This window comes from Arachis ipaensis, chromosome B9 (genome assembly GCF_059453495.1).
Source record: "Arachis ipaensis isolate K30076 ecotype BB chromosome B9, ASM5945349v1, whole genome shotgun sequence".
Classification (NCBI taxonomy): domain Eukaryota; kingdom Viridiplantae; phylum Streptophyta; class Magnoliopsida; order Fabales; family Fabaceae; genus Arachis; species Arachis ipaensis.
In genome coordinates this window covers 126707392-126728833 of record NC_142444.1, presented here as the reverse complement: position 1 = coordinate 126728833, position 21442 = coordinate 126707392, and the positions used below count along the sequence as shown (strand labels likewise).

The 21442-nt window shown below is 35.5% G+C and overlaps 4 protein-coding genes and 1 pseudogene across 4 annotated transcripts; 1 reads left to right on the top strand and 4 right to left on the bottom strand.

Moving 5' to 3' along the window:
* The first annotated feature begins 1648 nt into the window (after positions 1-1648).
* Positions 1649-2491, top strand: LOC110266914 (uncharacterized). The gene has a single exon (XM_021111979.1). It carries the CDS (start codon positions 1649-1651, stop codon positions 2489-2491), a length of 843 nt encoding a protein of 280 aa, XP_020967638.1.
* Positions 2492-8158: 5667 nt separating this feature from the next.
* Positions 8159-9014, bottom strand: LOC148546242 (transcription factor TCP7 pseudogene; annotated as a pseudogene).
* A 5599-nt stretch (positions 9015-14613) lies between these two features.
* LOC148546241 (uncharacterized) lies at positions 14614-16077 on the bottom strand. The gene is made up of 4 exons (XM_088500472.1): positions 16024-16077; positions 15830-15931; positions 15314-15715; positions 14614-14737 (listed from the first exon to the last, which is right to left on the bottom strand). The coding sequence occupies exons 1-4, from the start codon at positions 16060-16062 to the stop codon at positions 14723-14725; spliced, it is 558 nt and encodes a 185-aa protein (XP_088356598.1). The 5' UTR covers positions 16063-16077; the 3' UTR covers positions 14614-14722.
* Positions 16078-16282: 205 nt separating this feature from the next.
* Positions 16283-20604, bottom strand: LOC148546239 (uncharacterized). Its single transcript, XM_088500471.1, has 4 exons — positions 18635-20604; positions 16864-17579; positions 16495-16733; positions 16283-16408 (listed from the first exon to the last, which is right to left on the bottom strand). Exons 1-4 carry the CDS (start codon positions 20602-20604, stop codon positions 16283-16285), a joined length of 3051 nt encoding a protein of 1016 aa, XP_088356597.1.
* On the bottom strand, positions 17786-18562 carry LOC148546240 (uncharacterized; the record flags this gene model as incomplete). Its single annotated transcript, XM_088497954.1, has 1 exon — positions 17786-18562. A coding segment is annotated over one exon (777 nt), but the record flags the coding sequence as incomplete, so codon positions are not given.
* Positions 20605-21442: the final 838 nt, after the last annotated feature.

The following is a 21442-nucleotide window of genomic DNA, read 5'->3' as shown; positions in this document are numbered from 1 at the left end:
AAATAAAGCAACACACAGAACATTATTAGGTCTGCATTGGAAAATGATGTTCATCCCCAAAAAAAAAAGAATAAAATCTAAACCCTAATTATCCATGATGACAGTGATAGCGAAACAGTATGATGGTGACAGCAAACAAAGGCGACGACACAACATAGAAAAACTACAGTAACAAAAAATAACATAGCGGCGGTGTTGCATATAAAGAAGGAGGGGAAAGGTGGGGAGCTACAGGAGGTGCTGCTGAAAATACGAGGAGAGGTCGCCGGTGGTGCGACAAGAAAGGAGAGGAAGAGCCAAACCGCATGGAGGGAGATGACGTAAGAGAGAGAAGAAAGAACTGCAGAAATTTTGGTGACGAGATGGGAATATATAGTTTCGGCGGCAACATGATGAATTGAAATAGAAAAAATGGGAGGTGAAAAGAAAATCACTTGAGATGATGGAGGATGATGAGAAATAGAGGAAGGAGGATGTTTTTTTTTTAAGTATTAAATTTTATAAAAAATAAAATTGTCAAAAGAATAATTTTAACACTTAATATAAAGTTGGGACTATTTTGAACAAAAAAGGTAAAAATAATTTCGATTTTGATTTTAAATTTTAAGAATTGAAATAGTATTTATCTCTTAATTAAATCACCTTTAAAAATCTTATTTTATTTTTTCAAAGACATCTTAATATCTTTATATATTATTAATAATTAAAATATGTTACGAAATATTTTTTATTAAAAATATTTTTTTTAAAAAATTAACGAGATTCCCTCCTTTCTCTCTCTAATCTCCATTCCTCTCTTTTATTTATTTACTAATGTTTATGTTCGAGCAATGAATGTATCATCACAAAAATTAAATAATTGGTAATAATAATTGAATATTTTATAGTAGAAGATTATATTTTTAAAACATAACAAACATCTCATATTAAATAATTTTTCTGAGCATGTAACACACATCAAGAGTGACACAACAAACTTAATTAGTGATTTCGTTTTCTACATTAGTAAAGCAATAATAATAAACATAATTCACTATTAATTTAAATGTAGGTTTAAATCCTCTTTACTCATATTTAAGTGTTTATATTTTAAATATTAATTTATAAAATAGTTCTTATAAAATTAGTAATTTAGTAATATTTTATAAACTTTAAAATTTATGATGATCACATACTTTTTTAAATTATTACTCCATTCTAATTTTTATCTTGAAAAAAAAATCATGTTTTAAGGTAATTCATATTAATAAACCAATCTTTCATCTAATATTGCATAAATCACCCAAAATGAAAAACGTAACGTGAATCACCCCAATCAAATCTCTGTATAAATCGAAATAGATAGACTAGATTTATGTTTCTACATAAATCAAAACAGGTAGGTTCGAATTATTTATTTTTGCATGCCCCCTAATAAATCTTAACAACCTGTTTCGATTTATAGCTGCATGAATAGAATCCTAGTAAATCTAAACATACTGTTTTGATTTAGCCATGCACGTGAGCCCATAGCAATTCGAAACACACCGTTTCAATTTACAGCATGATATTGTCCTCATATAATTCGAATGGGACTGATTAGATTTACTGTGAGGACAACCTATATAAATATGATATGAACATCAATTCTATATGAGAGTAAAACACAATGGCTAGTGAAGATAGTTTTCTAGTATTAGTGCAATATAGATGGTTGATTAAGAAAAAAACACGTTCTGGAATTAAGTTTACTGATAAGAATCCCCTTAGTGTTTTTTTGAAACCTTCAACGAGTTTTACTGAGTTCCTGAATTCTATAATCCAAAAACTGGGGTTGCAAGGCGTGAAACGAGTTGAGAAATTATTATATAGAATTCCGATTTCAATGTTGCGGGATGACGTGAAGTACAATTCGTTCATAATAGGGAGTGACGAAGATTTGGAAGTTCTATTCCATTGTCGCCAGCAGTTTTCCGAGGTGAGGACTCCTGATGAGCTGTCAGCCAAGCTTGTAGATGTGGTTTCCAGCTCAGGTGGTTTGAACCAGAATCTCCAAGCTCTTGCAACGATAGCCTATTCTAGTTCGAGGCCAAGTGGTGCCTCCTCATCTGTGTCTGTGATTGCGCCTAAGGCAATGTTGGTTGCCTCCCCGTCCTTTGCAGCTGATCTAAACCACAGTGGTTACGGAGAAGTAGGTATTACTGATGCGGTACCGGTTTCATTACAGGGTAGAGCACCTGATGGTATGGACGATGTACTACGGGATGATGATGAGGAAGACTATGTGGAGTCGGACATAATTGCCGATGATAGTGGTGATGATATAGCAGGGAGTAATCCAGTTGGGAGTAGTGATGACTCAGCAATACCCCCTCCCCCGGCGCACTTTTCAAGTTTGGACTTGGATGCCATGAGACAGCAGGGGGTTCCTGGAGAACTTGTTGGATTCGGTGCTAGAGACACACAAGATGCTGGAGGACTAACGGAGTTTCAGGTTGATCAGCAGTTTTAGGATAAAGAGGAGGTTGTGTTAAGCGTGAAGACCTATAGCATCCGATGCGGGGTTCAGTACAAAGTGGTGGAGTCTGATTATCGCAAGTACTATGGTAAGTGTAAGGAATTTGGCAACGGGTGCGCATGGTTGATTCGGATCAGTCTCCGCTAGCGCAAAGGTATTTGGGAGGTAAAACGGTACAATGGACCTCATACTTGTCTAGCCACGTCGATATCGAGTGATCACAGGAGTCTTGATTATCTTGTGATCTCGGCATTCATACTGTCAATGGTTAGAGCTGATGCTGCTGTGTGTATCAAGGCACTTAATGCGACAGAGGCACAATTCGGTTTTAGAATGACTTACAGGAGGATTTGGTTGGCTAAGCAGAAGGCCGTGGTATAGATTTATGGAGATAGGGATGAGTCATACAACGAGTTGCCACGATGGGTACTAGGTGTCCAGATGACGATGTCGGGTAGTGTTGATATGCTGAGGACAAGTCCTATGCGAGTGGGTGGGCAAGTGGATCAGTCGCATGCCTATTTCCACCGTCTTTTTTGGACATTCCCACCAAGTGGATCAATGTTGAGTGCGGACTGTGGTAGAGGCTGTACTCCACCAAACTATGGTAGAACCCGATCTACCTGGTGCCACTTTATGACAGCAAAATATATCAATGCTGTCACGCTCCTCCACAATGCTATATGCTGAAGCTCAAGTATATCTGGGTGCACCACCTGCACTACGTCATGAAAGCTATATGGCATCCAAGTGAACTGTGCAAAGAAATAGTTTTGAAACGTCATCATTAGATATTAGCTATTTGGATTTGACAAAATACTCACATCCCCAACCTGAAGGAGATCTATCCTGAGCCTCTAATGAACAACTGGAGATCATTTCTCGCTCGCAGTCGAGTTGTGACTTGACCACCTACAACCCCAAACACACGTTATCACTAAATAAAAATAACTCTAAAAAATAAAAGAAAAACATAGCACATAAATATAACATCACGTCGAGGCCAAAGGCTAGCGAAAGGTATCATATCCAGCGGGCCTGAAATTAGGAAACCGTCAGAAGATCCATGACTGAAGCAGCTGCAATGGACCGACTTACTTGACAATGTTTCTGTTCATCACGCGGCACATGCACCGGTATAACCATGACAGAGCAACTGATCTCCAACTGTACCCACCCATGTCCTTAAACCTAGCTACGTATGGCAGCCATCGAATGTGCAGGTGAGTACCAGACTTGTAGCCAAATAGCTGAGTCCTCAAAAGCATCATGATGTAGGCCCGGCATACCTCCTAACAGTGGCGTCGTCGGCGCCATCAGGAATCTCCCCGAATGTTTCCTGTATCCAACTGCATCTCACCGTAAACTTGTCGATGTAGTTCGCAGGAGGCAATATACCCAGCAGCTCCTGGAACCACACCCAAGCTGGGCGACCGCCCTCGATGTATCGCTCAAACTTCGTCAGGTATCCACTGACGTACTGTCCATCGATCGGCAACCCTAATTGGTACGCCACGCCCTGGAGTGTAATCGTGCACTCCCCGAACGGCATATGAAATGTGTGCGTCTCCGAACGCCATCTCTCCACGAATGCACTCACCAATATCTCATCCAACATAAACCAAGTCTCGCTCAGCCTCGCAAAATGATATAAACCAGCCATCTTACTGCACCACCATCTTTTATTCTTTTTGGTATTATTTCAATTTCGAGCATCTGAAAGAAGTGGCTTTCATTGTTGAAGAAGGTTAAGAGGATTGGAGATCGGGAATGTAATAGTGACATAATTTGAGAGTAATTATGTTAGGGTAGAAGGGCAATTTAAAAATTTTAATTAATTTTTGAGGATTTGAATAATTTTGTCTGTCAAACTTTTTTTTTTAGAAATTAGTTTTAATTCTTTTATGGTCAAATTTTTTAGAGTCACATCTTTCATTATTAGTTTTAGTATTTTAGTCATAAAAATTTAAGAAACATGTTCCTTTAAAAAAGTTTTTTATCCGTCAACATATCAATATCCAATCACAACAAAATTTAACAACAAAAAATCGATAATAACTACTTTTCCACTTGTTAATTTGTTATTTTTCTTAGTAAAATCAAATCCTCTAAATTTTCATAAATAGACAACTATAATAATCACAAACACCATGGAATCAGTAACTAAAAGTTGTAATTTGTCCAGATTCAAAGCTAATGACTACAAAAGCAGAATTTTAATATTGTGAGTAGTATCATAAGTTTTCATTTGGATAACTTGTGCTGTTCGTATTACACTCATTTGAAATTTTCCCCTCTATTTTCATGTTACAAGTTCTTGAACCTCTTCTATATAAATGCAAGGTTGTGTGAGGTAGTAAAACATCTAAATATCACTTATTTTATGGTAAAACATACAAATTTACTTATTGCTACTTAGACAATACTTTAAGTAAACATATCAAAAGAAAATGTGACTTCAAACTATCATGAAATGACTAAAAGTACAGGCATAACAGCTAAATAAATTCACTTAACGCTAACTAGACAATACTCTTAGATAGATATGTTTAAAGAAAGTCTTATATCAAAGTATAATGGAATGACTAAGAACACAACACCTATTATTTTGAATTTAAATCAAGAAATGAGGTAGAGTAATTGAAAGCACATGACAATGTGGATAAGAAATATCACAGCCAATAGATAGCATGAAAACAAGACACATGGATGAATGTGAGTATACGCATATATAAAAAAAAGAATGATGGAGGAAAAAATAAACTAAGATTTTACTTCCAGAGATGTCACTATGTCATTGAGCTGCTATAATTTTTATGCTATTAAGTTATAATATAAATTACTAATATGACCATCAAAATGCAACATATATTATTCTCTAATAATTAAATAAAATAAAATATTTTTTTTCATAATTAAGGAATGAATTTTCACAATTTTAAGTGATAATTAATAATATCACTCCTAAATCAAAATATATTACTCTCACTAAAAAATATATTTATAATAAAGTTCGATCAAATCAAATTATAGTGATAGTATCAACTTTAGAATAGTATTATTCTCTCTTTTAAAATTAAAGAGATTCTACGATATTGAATGATTGAAGTTGCTTTACGTACTGAACATGCATGTCAGGACTAAGGGGGTTATGCATGAAAGAGTGTAGGATTTAGGAGGTTGTTTGCATGTTAGAATTCTTTAGACGAAGCAGAATGTGGATCTCAAGGTTTCAATATTTGTCCTTTATTGGAGCTTAATTATTGGTTTAATATCCAGTAATTAAAGAAAAGAGTATTTTTAATACCAAAAAAAAAAAGAAAAAGATATTTTTCATTAGTAACAAAAAGGAAAAATAAATTTTGAAAACATAACGAATAGAACCCTAATTTCGAAAGGAAGGAGCCAAGAAAGGGAGACCATGTCTCAAAGAAAAACCCTAGCCTCCATCGTTACTCTCTTCTTCAAGTTGTGTCATCGCTACTATCGAATCTGGTCTAGCCGTCAACATCCACTACTTCAGCATCGTTGCAGCTCATCTCTACTGTCGCGTCGTGTCGTCTCTGTTCGGCAGTTGTTGTTTGTTCCAGTTTCGTCGCCCATGTCTTCTCGTGTCTGCTCCACTGCTCTCTCTTTCTCGTCTCGATTTGAGTTCTGGCCTTCATCTATGCTCCCTCTTCCTCCTACTTTACCGCCATCACAATCTGCACTACCGTCATCCGCACATGCCCCATCGTCATCGGAATGCATCTGCTCACCATGCTTTTCTTTCAGTTTTAAGCTTTCGCATCTGTGATGAGTTTCTGCCCACTCTATATCATTTGTAGTTCTGTCATTGTACTCCCTTTTCATCACTTGGTCGAGCTTCAAGCCTCAAGCCTTTATTTCTGCTCCATCCCACTGTTATCGCCACGATTTGACCTCTGTTTTGGCTGAGCTTCCGTCATGGTATTTGCCGTGCTTTCGCCATTGTTCAGCTCTCATCTGAGTTCCCTCTTCGTCGCATGTTCAAGGCTTCGAGCTCCAGCATTTTGAGTTAAATAATGTATGAAGTGATTTCTTTTCCTTATTCTTGTTCTTTCTTGTATTTGGGTTGCTACCGGTTCTTTTTTCCTGTTGTTTCTTGGATTTAAATATTTAATTTTTTTAAACATTATTGTGATACTAATCTGAGTTCATATTATTATTATTATTAATTTGGTAATTTATAAAATTATTGTTGAGGTGTTGTTCTTGACTCTGTGATTGTTAGGTTGATGTATTTTTTTCAAATTGTTAATTTAAATAATTATTTTGATCTTAATTCATATTTTTTTAATCTTGGTTCATGCTTTTTTTTTTAAATCTTGGATTGGGAATGCATATGTGAAGTCCATGTTAAAATTATTTCTTGGAACCGTTTACCCAACTCAGATCGAAATCCCAACGGTAAGGCTCATCCACCCACTCCTTAATCTAAGTACAATAATTACATATTTCACAAAAGAAAAAGTAATAAATTCAAATTCAAAAAATTCACTTATTAGTGGATATTAAAGGAAAAATTAACTTCCAACTACAAGTTCATCAAGAGATAAACACCGAAATCTTGGGATCCATACTCTGCTTTATTTGGGAGAATCTGACATGCCAACAGTTTTTCTGATCCCTCATTCCTTTACGCGAACACACTTGAAGAACGATACACATGTTCAGCACGTAAGGAAACTTCTACCATTCAGCAAATAGAATTGTCGCTAAAATTATTTTTTTGAGAGTAAAGGACAAATCCGTTCTGACCTTTTTCCCGCGGACATTTTTGTCCCCGAGGATTGGAAAATACTTTAATGTCCCTGACCCCCTGAAAAAGTGGACATATTTACCCCTCCGTTAGAGGCGCTCTGTTTGCCCTGACGGAAAACGGTGACGTGGCTCCCGTGGTGCTGACCTGGCCGTTACGGGCTACCACGTGGGATGGACTTTTGAAAAGAGGACGTATTAGTCCCCAGGAACCAAAACGTCGCCGTTTCTCGCCCACTCCCAATCTATGATGAACAACTTAAGACTAGCAAAGGAGCTAGCTGTGAAAGTGAAAGAGATAGAGAGATTGAGAGAGAGGATAGCATTGACTACTCACCACACCACTCACCATCCATCAAGCTGTGCCAAAACCCATATCATTAACAAGAACAACACATGAATTCTTTCACAGGAATTAGAATGTAGTGTGGTGTGTTGTGTTGAGTTGTGTACTCCAACAAATTGAGAGCAAAGTTGAGTTGAGCTTGACCACTATTAACACTAAATCTACTAGTAATTGTACTTGAGCTGGCTGCAACAACAACCAAACTTGTACACTCCATTAGGAAGACATGATGGACGAGAGTAAGTGAAAAACTCAAAAACCAAGCAACCAATAATGCAATCCCATTATCATTACAAAGCTTATTAGTCTCTCCAACTCGGAGAACCTTGCTTTCTTTTAATCACAACCAACATTATGAATTTCCAAGCTGCATTTGCACTTGCACACAGCAAACACTGATGATCAAGGTTCTGAAAACTGCTTCCAGCTTCAATCTGCAGCAATTCATCATCATCATAATATATAACTTAAAACAAATCCTAATTGAATTCATGGACTTCTCCACTCAAAAAACTAAAAACAAAAGAGCTCTAAACCTAAAAGTTTCCGGGCCCTCCCGACTTAGAAGCCAACAAATTCAGATGTCCAGGAAGGCAATTTTCCAGCCTCGCCGCCGAAGCTTCTCCCATGGCTTGTTGCTGCTGCTGATGCTGATGGTGAACGAACAAAGAAGCTTGCTGCTGCTGAGACACCGACACCGCCGCCGACTGCACAACCATCTCCGGTGGAGGAGCAGCCGCTGCGAAACTCCAAATTTGACCAAAATTGGGCATGGTCGGGAGGGCCCATAGCCCCGCGGGAGCTTCGGAGCCTACTAAGGACTCACGGCAGGCCCCACGGAGATGTCGTCGTCCTTGGCGGAAGCGTCGTCGTCAGTGCGTATGCGCTTGCCGAGTATGAAGGGAGTGGGAGCGAGCAAGGACTTGTGGTCGAGCGAAGACGCTGCGGAGGTTGAGGAAGGAGAAGAGAGAGAGCCAGCACCACCGCGTACGGAGATGGAAATGGAGGAGAAGCTGATGGGAGTGGTTCCAGTTCCGGTGGCGGCGATGATTGAAGGTTCGGCCTAGCGGAGGAGCCACTCGATGGTCTGGCCGTCGGACTTGTGGTCAAGCTCTGTCGGAATGCTCCCTTTCTTCCGTCACCCGCTTCACCTTCACACTGCATTCAAAGGATTAGGATTCAAGGATTTCATAGATTGGGGGTGGGGGAGAAACGGCGACGTTTTGGTTCCTGGGGACTAATACGTCCTCTTTTCGAAAGTCCATCCCACGTGGCATCCCGTAACAGCCAGGTCAGCGCCACGGGAGCCACGTCACCATTTTCCGTTAGGGCAAACGGAACGACTCTAACGGAGGAGTAAATATGTCCACTTTTTCGTGGGGTCAGGGACATTAAAGTATTTTCCAATCCTCGGAGACAAAAATATCCGCGGAAAAAAAAGTCAGGGACGAATTTGTCCTTTATTCTTATTTTTATATCGCCTTCCTCATACTCTTTCCTATATTCATTATTAAATTATTTTTATATTCATTATTAAGATTCTCTCTTTTATTTGTTATTAAGATTTTCTCCTTCTTTTATTTCTTATTTTATTGTTCTTTTTCTCTCATTATATACTATTATTATAAAAAAAATTTAAGTTGTGGAATTTCAGTGTTTATTTCTTATTTTATTGTTCTTTTTCTCTCATTATATACTATTATTATAAAAAAAATTTAAGTTGTGGAATTTCAGTGTGTAATAAAAGAGAAGTATCTAGTCCTTAGCTTGTTAAGTTAAAAAATATTGTGAAAAATCAAAAATAAAAAAAGAAGAAGCATAGAGCTACTGTTCATCTATGATTAAGAGTACAGACTCATTTATATCTCACTATACATATCATTTATATCTCACTATACATACATACATTATTTCTAATACATGCAATTACATCCATGCATACATATATATTGGTGTAGACTCAATTATATTGTCATGTTGACAATATATATGCCCCATCGATGGTTCTAATTTCTTCTAATGCATATATTTTTTATTGACATATTGATATTTTATCTTTGTCTTTTTTCTACTCTAATTTATTCACATAGTATGCAGAGCAACAATTAATTTAAAATTTAAACTCTTATAGATAGGAGATCATGCTACATATCATATTAGCCAATTCTTTCTTATTTTACTCTTACTCTTTCTTCATTTTGTTCATCAATCTTTGATTCTATCTTGAGGGTTTCGCAGTTTTGTCCATTATTAAAATTTTCTATCGTAATCTTTCTTTTTTCTCATATTCCCCCTCCCCCTTCTTCTCTCATTCCTCTCTTTCAATCTCTCCCATCTTTATTATTAAGATTTTTTTTCTTATGTTCATTTCCTCCCTCTCTCTTCTTCCCTTTTCTATCTCTCCCTTTACTTACCTTTCTCCCATTATTTTTCTATCTATTCCTCTCTCCCCCATAATTATTATTAGGATTTTTCTTCCTCCTCTCTCTCTCATCTCTCCTAATTTCTTTTCTTCTCTTTATATTTTTTTTTCTCACCAAAATATTCTTTATTTTGTACACATTCTCACATTTAAAAATTATTTTAATTATTCATATAATTATGATATTATTATTAAAAAATAAAGTATTATTTTTGTCTCCAATATTTGGGGTAAGTTCTAAAGTTGTCCCTAACATTTTAATCGTCCTATTTAAGTTCCTAACGTTTTAAAATTGACTCAATGTTGTCTTGCCATTAGGGATCCGTTAACAGAATGACGGCGAGATGAAATTGAGACGATTTTAAAACGTTAGGAACTTAAATAGAACGAAAACGTTAGGGACAAAAACAATACATAGAAATAAATTTTAATTTTATCCTTCAATAATATCAATTTTTTATTGTACATAGTATTTAATTATTTTTTAATCACATCTAAGTAAATTACACTTAATCACATTACTTTCATTCTAAATAAATTTATTTTTTTATAATTTTACACTTAAAGTAATATAATTTTTTTATAAAAAAATTAAATTTATACTTTCATTCTAAATAAATAATGTAATGTGATTAGAATGAAAGTATAAAATTATAAATAAAAATATAAGTAATGTGATTAAGTAATGAAAGTAAAATTATATTATTTAGAATGAAAGTGTAAAATTTATTTATTTATAAAAAAATTACATTACTTTAAGGAAAAATTATAAAAAAATTATTTAAAATGAAAGCATAAAATTATAAAAAAAAATATAAGTAATGTGATTAAGTAATGAAAGTAAAATTACATTATTTAGAATGAAAGTGTAAAAATTATTTATTTATAAAAAAATTACATTACTTTAAGTATAAAATTATAAAAAAATTAATTTATTTAAAATAAAAGTGTACAATTATATAAAAAAAAGTATAAGTAATGTGATTAAGTAATGAAAGTAAAATATGTTATTTAGAATGAAAGTGTAAAATTTATTTATTTATAAAAAATTATATTACTTTAAAAGTAAAATTATAAAAAAATTAATTTATTTAGAATGAAAGTAATGTGACTAAATATAATTTACTTAGATGTGATTAAAAAATAATTGAATACTATATACAGTAAAAAATTGATATTATTAAAGGATAAAATTAAAATTTATTTTTATGTATCGTTTTTGTCCCCAACGTTTTCGTTCTATTTAAGTTCCTAACGTTTCAAAATCGTCTCAATTTTGTCCCGCCGTCAATCCTGTTAACGGATCTCTAACGGCAGGACAATATTGAGTAATTTTGAAACGTTAGGAACTTAAATAGGACGATTAAAACGTTAGGGACAACTTTGGGACTTACCCCAAACGTTGGAGACAAAAACAATACTTTACTCTACTATTAAATGATATAATAAATGTTATTATAAAAAGTTAAATAATAAAAAATTAACACAAATAATAATTTATTATATAATATTATTTAATTTTTTATTTCATAATAAATATAAAATAATTGGTATATATTTATTAAAAAAATAATAAATAAATTACTCCACAATATTATTACCATGATTATCAGTTTGTTACTAATAATTCTTCAATTATTGTAAACCTTACCACTACTTCTGTATCACACATATTAGCAGAGCTTTTTTTTAATATTATTATTTATTAGCATATTGGTTCGTCAAATTTATGAAAACATCCGTACATCACTAGTATATCTCGGAAGATGAAATCGTTGAGTAACTATTTTGGTAGAGGCGACATGTGAATTTACTCACTAAGGATAAGATCATAAGACCCATGTCTATCTAATTTCAACTAGTATATGTTTATTATATTCCTATATTTACATATATATCCTTACCTTTTGAAGTTGATTTACCTTTGCAATTAATTATTATACGAGTTAATACTTAAAATGATTTATGAACTTGGAGTTGAATCTTAAAATGATCCTTAAATTTATATTTTAAGATTTATAATAGTCTTTAAAAATTAACTTATACAGTACCAATTGTCAACAATCAATAATCAAGAAGCAAAATTCATAAATTTACTAAATCTATTAAACTAGAATCAATAATCAAGAATCAATAAACAAGATATATCAAACACTTTAAGAATTTTAAATCTATAACTCTAAATCCACTAAAAATAGACACCTCCAAGTTTGATATAAAATAAATTTCAGATTCATATCACATCTTTTGAAAAAGTTATGTAATTTTAAATTCGGTTCTGTTTTAATTTTCAAGTAAAAGATAAGAATAAATTAACAATAATATATATAAATTAACATATATATATATTTAGAAACTTCACTAGCAACCCGAATGAATAATCAACACAAATCAATAATAATCAACACAAATTTTATTTTATAATAAATAATGACAAGTAAGAATAGCAGGAGTTTCTGATCCCACGCCAACGTCAAGAAGAAGAAGAGTAGAAACGACAGCAAAAGCGTTTACAGCAGCAACGGCAGAAGCGTTTGCACCAGCAACAGCAGTTGAATGGTGAGATGGTGTCGCCGGAGAGGGATGCCAAAGAGGAGGATATTGACGAAGAGAAGAAATGAGAGGGTTAGAGAGAGAGTGAGAGGCAAGAGGTTAGAGAGAGAGAGAGAGTGGAAGGCGAGAGGTTAGAGAGAGAGAGATAAATTCAAAACAAAGGGACAGAGGATTCACGATTCGAATTTAAGGCACGATTACTATCAGATTTACTGTCGGATAAATCCGACGGTAATGCAGTGCGGATCGCCTAAGCAGCGTCTCACTGAAGTGGCTATCGTTAGATTTTTCCGATGGTAAATCCGATGCCAAAGTTCGCGTCTATTTTCCTCATTTTCCCTCCAATTATTAGCTGCGAATTTACCATCGAAAACAGAAATTCACCGGTAATAATTTGACATGACGAATCCCACACTAAAAATCGTCGGTAAATCCGCCAATAAAGTTGACGCTAAATCTGATGGTACTCGACATTTTTTTTTGTAGTGAAAAATAATCTGGTAAAGATAATTTGGGGTTTAGCATTTTAAAGGGGAGGGGGAAAAGAAACAAAAAACGGCTTCTAATGGTGCAAGAGAGCTTCAAGAGTTCAAATTGGGATTAGGATTTTTAACCTAACAATAGAATCAAATTGGGTTAAAAACTTGTATATGCCACGTAATATAGCCATTATTGTCTATCGTGGCAACCCCGACATACATCATCACTCATTTTGCGAATATTCATTAGAATAAACCTTAAGACAATCGTTGTTAACTTTAGAGACAAATTTAGAGTAATTTTAAATTGAAAAATGAGTTACAAACTCAATTGCAAGTTCAAGGACCACTTGATATTTAACTCTTATTATACTCATTTACTTAAACGTCCAAGAAGTATTATACGCACTACAAAAAAAAGGTCTATGGTCACGGTAAAAAACCGTGACCATAGCTAGTGAAAAGGGTGACCATAGATCTATGGTCACGGTTTTGGACCTATGGTCACGGTTTTTTACCGTGGCCTATTCCGCCGTGGCCATAGGTCTATGGTCACTGTTTTTTTACCTATGGTCACGGTTTCTATGGTCACGGTTACAGTTTTAAAATTCTGACACTTTAGGCCACGATTTTTAACCGTGACCATAGGGCAATCTCTGGTCACGCATAAAAACCGTGACCATAGCCATATCAATGGTCACGGTTTCGGCCGTGACCAAGCCTCTATGGTCACCCTTCCTTAAAACCGTGACCATAGCCTTATCTATGGTCACGGTTTTGGCCGTGACCATAGTTTCTATGGTCACCCCTCCTCAAAACCGTGACCATAGCCTTATCTATGGTCACGGTTTTGGCTGTGACCATAGAGCCTATGGTCACCCCTCCTTAAAACCATGACCATAGCCATATCTATGGTCACCCTTCCTTAAAACCGTGACCATAGCCTTATCTAAGGTCACGGTTTTGGCCGTGATCATAGCCTTTATGGTCACACCTCCTCAAAACCGTGACCATAGCCTCTATGGTCACCCCTCCTCAAAACCGTGACCATAGCCATATCTATGGTCACGGTTTTGGCCGTGACCATAGGCTCTATGGTCACCCTTCCTTAAAACCGTGACCATAGCCTTATCTATGGTCACGGTTTTGGCCGTGACCATAGCCTCTATGGTCACTCCTCCTCAAAACCGTGACTATAGAGCCTATGGTCACCCCTCTTTAAAACCGTGACCATAGCCTCTATGGTCACCCCTTCTCAAAACCGTGACCATAGCCTTATCTATGGTCACGGTTTTGGCCGTGACCATAGGTTATCTATGGTCACCCTATTTTAAAATGGTGACCATAGCCTGTTTTGTTTTATGAGCTTTAATTTTTTTTAAAGCATAATCACATCTCAAAATAATGATAATCCCAAAATAAATCTAAAAACAAGAAATGTAAATCATAAAAGTTTCATTATAAACTAAATATGTTTAATTTTTAGTCTAAACAACAGAAATCAAAATAGAGTGTAATGTATCCAATTACATGTAATACCGAGTAAAGTCTCTTTTCAAAAAGTACAGAACACATCAAAAAATTACATTTAGATAACTAAAGTGTAAGACCCATCCCATGTCATATTTGTATGGAACATATTTTCTTCACATCATGTCTTCCTGCTAGCAAAAGAAATAAACATGTTAAAATAGAGCAAAAATGCTTTTGATAATGCAGTACATATGCAGCAAAGTTTAATAAGTCAATTAACTTTAAAATTTCAACCACTAAACAGCAAGGAGTATTTGCTTTGATGAGCCACATAAAAAGAAAATCTAGCCAAAACTTATACATACATGTCCCTCTTTATGTAAACAACAAAGTCCAATTAATATAGACCTACCTATAACACAAGTGACAAACCTAAATAACAATTGTTGAAAAAAAATTCTAAATTCTATGTGGTACCAAACTTGTTAGCCTTCAACTTGTTAAAAAAAATGCTTATTTGCTTTACGGTAGCCCATCATTTAAGGGTTAAATGTTGCATGCACTTAGTGAAAATATCTTAAGTTTTTTTCCTTGTGAGTGGTGAGGGATCAATAAAGAGGAATTAAGTTAATAAAGATGAGCACAAGATATAAAAAGTAAAACAATTAAAGTTTAGAACAAAAAATATAATGGTTTAGCCAATCAGCTTAGTAAGTACCAAAACCATACTCTTAATTTAACTACTTATTTTGAACAACACTTACTTCGAAATCCTTTGATACATGGTTTGATCCAAGTGAAGGAGGAATGCTTCGCCGCGCATCATTTGGTGCACTACTCGCATCAGGCGGAGATTGTTGGGCGGCTTCTATCATTACTTGCACTTGTTCTGCACTCATACCAGGATTGACTTGTTGCAACAACATTTTAATCAAGTTTGTTAAACCATCCAACTTGGAAGTTAAGTTATTTTGATTTTTCTCCATAGTTGAAACCACTTCAGTATGTTGTTGTTGCATTTGTCGGATTTGCTTATCCTTTTTAAGAGAGGATTTTGTGACTGATCGACTATAGAAACGAACTCTACCATGTCTTTCCTTTCCGAGAACTGTTTGAACTGCGTCATCATCACTGTATCCTGCTTGTTTCAAATTTTGAATATGATCCTATTACACACAAATAGGACCAAAATAAGTTCATGCACCCAAATGCTTCAAAATAAAAAAATAGCTAACACATTTCTGGTTTGGTGTACTTTTCTAAGAAATTGGACAACTCACAATCGTCTCTTGTGTTCCCGAATCAGTCTCTCCTTTTTTGTTTGTACGAGTTACAACAAACATCTCAGCTTGTGATGGATCTTCGTTGTCCTCCTTTGCACGCTACAGAGAAACCACCAACATGTGACTAACTTAAACACTCTTCATGACATGAAAGATGCAAAAATACTTAAATGCAAAGCACAAAAAAATACCAATTCAGCGTGTACTAACTCAAAACTAACTGGACCCATTCGATGATTCCATTTTTGCTTGGATCTGTTTTCACGATTTATGTCAGAAATAACCTACATTTTGTTGCAATGTAAAAATACATAGAGTTAGTTAAATACATGATACCATCATTAAAGCCAAGAAAGTTGTGAAAATAACTTACTTTGCTGATATCAAGCCTCCAAAACTGAACTAATTTTCGAAAATGCAGTTCAGGTACAATCATTGGACAATTTTTCATCATCTCTCTGAATGAGCTGTATGGTGTATAGTGACATTTTTTATGCGTTTCTTAAATTGCTTCCATGACTCTCCAATGGTATCTATCACCCAAGGCTCAGCATCACTAGGAATGTTATATTTAGACTACGAAGAAATAACGAAATATGTTATTTTACCATACATGCTAAGCCTATTTGTAAATAATTTAAAAAGGAGAATGATCTACTCACCTTTGCATAATCCAACATTGAAGTTTTAGTCTCCCTAGACACAGCTTGCCAATTAGTATATAATAAGGTGACCAAATTAGAGTTTCTTGCAAGTGTGCCCAAGAACCGACTAAATAATTGAACTTGTGTCTTTGTTGGGCCTATGGGTTTGTCATTGTACCATGTTAACTCTATTTGTGTCTCCATGGCATGAATATGCTTGAGTTGGGTGGGACCACGAGCTTTTTTCTTTTTGGTACCTATTTTCATGTCATTACTAGAGAATATTAACAAGAATACTAACCTAATGAATAAAAGAGTAGACTAAATAAAAGAATTAGGTTGGTGTCTTTCACTATTTGCTATTGAAACTAGAGATAAAAGCATTACTGTGTTGACTGTCACTACTATCTCCAACACTTGGATTGTGATCATCATAATCATATTCATATTCTTCATCATTTTCATCCAATGATATCCCATATTTTTCGAAGAATTCATCTAGAGTCATAGCTGGGATAAGAGACTCAATCTTCTGTTCTTCTTCGTTGCCATCTTCTTCATTTGATTTCTTCATTGGCATCTTCTTATCGGTCGGCTTCTTGCTTTGACCATCACCGTCATTGGTATTCATATTGGCTTTACCATCTTCTACCTTTGATTTCTTCATTGGCACCTTCTTCCTAGTCAGCTTCTTCCCACCTAGGGCCTCATGTTCATTGGCTTTCATATTGACTAGATGATCTTCTTCTTTGGATTTCTTCATTGGCATCTTGATTTGACCCTCATCTTCATTGATCACCTTATCCTTGTTGTTTGTTATCTTCTTGGTTGGCATTTTGCTTTGACCTTCATCGTCAACTCTTGTCACCTTCTTTGTTGACATCTTGCCCTTTTTCCTTGTCTCATGTTTGCTACTATCCCCACATACAGCTAAAACATGTTCCCTTTTGATTTGAAATTGTTTCAGCAATGCATAAGCACTTGTGAATTGAATTTTTCCTGAATTTTTTACTAGACTCATCATCTTCAAGGGACTTCTTTGTGACTCTATTTGTGATAGGGTCCTTAGCCTTTTTCTTTTGGGATTTCCTTCACTGTTCATCCTGTATCCAAAAAAGAGAGGTTCAATTAACATCAAGTTAATTCAATTGCAAAAAAGGGAGATCAAAGAGAATATCAACATAATTTAGTTGCAACAAGAGAGTATAAAATAAAGCATCAATATACATGAATGCAAAAGGGAAGAAAAATTAAATATCAACATATTTCAACAAATAAAGCATCAACATTTTCCAACACCTTATACTCACTAAATTTCAGCATCACTGTCAAACTCATCAGACTCTATTTCTTTGTCTTTAGGTTTGATCTTGTTCGGTGTCACATCAACAATAATAGGTCGCACACCCTGTCTAACCAAGTCTACCTCACCAATTTCACTTAAGGGTATCGGACTATTCGCAGATTTATGTGGCTCTCCTATGTTAGGGTCAAACTGTAATTGGAGACCCATGTTAAACAAGTCTCTTGGAACCGTTTTCATCACATAATGCTTTTGGGGAATATATGGATCTTTCACATAAAAGCATTGGTGTGCTTGGCTTGCCAACACAAATGGTTCGTCTTGGTAACATCTTTTCTTGAAATGAACGTATGTCAAACCATAATTATCTTCCTCAGCCATAAACCACTCACACTTAAATAACACAACTTTAAATTGGCTATAATAGTCTAACTCAACAATATCAATGATTCTACCATAATATCTTATATTGGCCTTGATTGGTTTTTTGTCCTTAACACTAGCAAAGCTTGTAGTTTCAGCCACCACAGTGACACCACTGTTTTGCGTTTTTCGCATCACTTCTCGCCGCTTAGTATGAAATCTGTACCCATTGACGACATAAGCAGAAAAAGATTTTGCAACTTTATTTGGACCCTTAGACAACTGTCGTATCCAACCGGGAACATCATCCTTCATGGCACGTCCTGTAAACCATGCTATAAAGTCTTCATTTTGATCTTTAACAACATTCCACTTTCGCTTCTTCTTGGCTTGCTTTTGTTGCTCACCATGTTCTCTACAAGGGATGTGTATTATTATGTAATACTACCAAATTAGTCTAAAGAATAGAAGAAATGAGACGTGAAATTTTACCTCATGTAAGGCTCCACGTTAACGCAATTGTTCAATACATATGCATTAGCTTGAAGGAGTGACTTCTCGTCCAAAATAATTAGTTGTCCTTTTTTTCCACCCAATGGACTTCCCTTGTTTGTGAACAAATTTGAATCAGGATCTTTGGTTAAAGTGCCTTCATCATTATTCTGAGATACTCTGTTGAATCTTGTTTTCACTCCCTCATGCAAATATCTTAAACAAAAAGTTAAACACTCTTCAGCCAAATAAACCTCTGCAATTGATCCTTCCGGACGACTTCTATTGCGAACATACCCTTTTAGTGTGCACATGTATCTCTCAATCGGATACATCCAACGAAACTGGACGGGATCACCTAACCTTACTTCATTAGCTAAATGAATAGGCAAATGAACCATTATATCAAAAAAGATAGGGGAAAAAATCCTCTCTAACTGGCACAAAGTCTCCACAATCTTTGACTCCAGACCGTAAATCTCTTCTAAAGATATTTCCTTTTGACATAGCCGGCGAAAAAAGGAACACAAGCGAACTAGAGGAACAGCAACATGATCTGGGAGAATGCTCTTGATTGGTATTTGCAACAGGTAATGCAACATGAAGTGAGCATCATGAATCTTATAACCGTAAAGCTTTCTCTCTTCTTGTTGTACACAATGAGAAATGTTTGAAGCACTTCCATCAGGAAATTTTGTTTTCTTCAATACACCACAAAAAATGGATTTCTCTCCTTTGGTCATTGAGAAGCACGCTTTGGCAAGTTTAGTTCTTTTGCCATCCTTCGTATTTGTTGGGTGAAGATTCTTTCGAATGCCCATCTCCTTAAGATCATAACGAGCCTTTGCATGATCCTTCGTCTTTCCAGGAATATCCAATAAAGTACCAACTATACTATCGACTATGTTTTTTTCTATATGCATTACATCAAGGTTGTGCCTGATCATACAATGCTGCCAATATGGTAACTCAAAAAAGATTGATTTTTTTTTCCATTGGCCTTTACTTTTGTTTTGCGTCTTCCCAAAGGCATTATCTACTGACTTTAGCATATCCAGAACCTCTTCACCGGTTAACATTCGTGGTGGACCCCTGAATTCATTTTTTCCATTGAAAGATCTCTTGTTAGACCTCCATGCATGATCAGCTGGCAAAAATCTCCTATGGTCCATGTAAACTGTCTTTTGGCTATGTTTCAAATAACAAAAAGAAGTATCATGATTACAACATGGGCAAGCCAACTTCCCTTTGGTACTCCAACCGGACAACATGGCATACGCTGGAAAATCATTGATTGTCCAAAGAAGTGCAGCATATATTCGAAAAGTTTCTTTTTTAAAAGAGTCATATGTATCTATCCCTGACACCCATAGCTCCTTCAGCTCTTCGATCAATGGTTGCAAAAAAATGTCAATATTATTTCCTGGTGAACAAGGTCCAGGTATGAGTAAAGAGAGCATGCAATATTCTGACTTCATGGACATCCACGGAGGAAAGTTGTACACCATTAAGACAACTGGCCATGTGCTATGTGACACATTCATAGTTCGAAAAGGATTAAAACCGTCACTTGCCAACCCAAGCCTCAAATTGCGAAGTTCTTTTGAAAAGTTTGGGTACCGACTGTCGAAGTTTTTCCATGCTTGACCATTAGCAGGGTGCCTTATGCAACCGTCTTTCAAACGCTGCTCATCATGCCACCTCAACGCCTCTGCTGTGTTTGGGCACATAAAAAGCCTTTTAAGCCTTGGTATTAAAGGAAAGTATCTTAGGGTCTTTGCAGCAACCTTATGAACTTTATTTGGAAGCACAAATTCATCTTCGTTGCCATCCGTAGCAGGAGTCGGATTATATCGAGACTCTCCACAGATATGACAAACTGAGTCATTTATGTACTCATTCCGATACAGCATGTAGTCATTAGGACATGCATCAATCTTTTCATAGTCAAGACCCAAGTCTTTAACCATATTCTTAGCTTTATTAAAAGACGTGAGAATATTCAAATCAGGTATAGCTTCTTTTAATAACTCCAAGAGGGAGGTAAAAGATGTGTTACTCCAGCCATGTAGACACTTCAAGTGGTAGAGACGAATGATAAACGATAGTCTCGAAAATCCAGTAGTACAATTCGGATATAATTCTAGGCCTGCTTCATCTACCAACTTATAAAATCACTTCGCATCTTCATTCAACCCGCTGTTTCCCTCTTCAAGATTTGCCATATCTCCGAATGCATGACGCAGTAACCCATCAATGTCATCAAAGCCGCCTCGATCATCCATGTCACGTCCCACCACTGCTGAGATTATTGGTTCCCCATGATTGATCCATCTTTTATAACCTTCGACAAAACCGTAGCAAATAAGATGCTCATATACGGCATCTCGTTCACGCCAATAAGTGTTTCCACACTTTGCACACGGACACTGGATTTCTCTTCCAACCGGTTGTCCAATTGAGAAGGCAAACTCTAAAAAATTATTAACACCATCTATATACTTGTTCTCAAATCTTGGTGAGTCCATCCAATCTTTTGATAGAGTATGATTAAACCTAACAATGTAAATACCTGAACTTACTAAACATGATCTACTAGGTCAATTATAGTGACAATCTAGCTAGCATATACACACTTACTACCTAAATAAATGGAAGATCAAATTATTTTACATGACAAGTATGATACAAACTTACTGCTTAATTCCTTCATCTTGAGATGCCATATGAAGTTGTTATACATAGTACCACAGCAACTAGTCAACTCCTTTTGTCGTTACCAGTTCAAAAAAATTATACTGTATACAA

Bases quoted from the DNA above. Each gene is read 5' to 3' on its own strand.
- LOC110266914 (XM_021111979.1), top strand. From the start codon at position 1,649: ATGGCTAGTGAAGATAGTTTTCTAGTATTAGTGCAATATAGATGGTTG.
- LOC148546241 (XM_088500472.1), bottom strand. From the start codon at position 16,062: ATGGGTCCAGTTAGTTTTGAGTTAGTACACGCTGAATTG. The intron at 15,932-16,023 runs GTATTTTTTTGT...GTTTCTCTGTAG, and splicing joins AGTTAGTACACGCTGAATTG to CGTGCAAAGGAGGACAACGA. The intron at 15,716-15,829 runs GTGAGTTGTCCA...TGTGTGTAATAG, and splicing joins CGGGAACACAAGAGACGATT to GATCATATTCAAAATTTGAA.
- LOC148546239 (XM_088500471.1), bottom strand. From the start codon at position 20,604: ATGGTTAAAGACTTGGGTCTTGACTATGAAAAGATTGATGCATGTCCT. The intron at 17,580-18,634 runs GTAAAATTTCAC...TTTTGGATACAG, and splicing joins AACGTGGAGCCTTACATGAG to GATGAACAGTGAAGGAAATC. The intron at 16,409-16,494 runs GTGAGTAGATCA...ATTTCTTCGTAG, and splicing joins CAATGTTGGATTATGCAAAG to TCTAAATATAACATTCCTAG.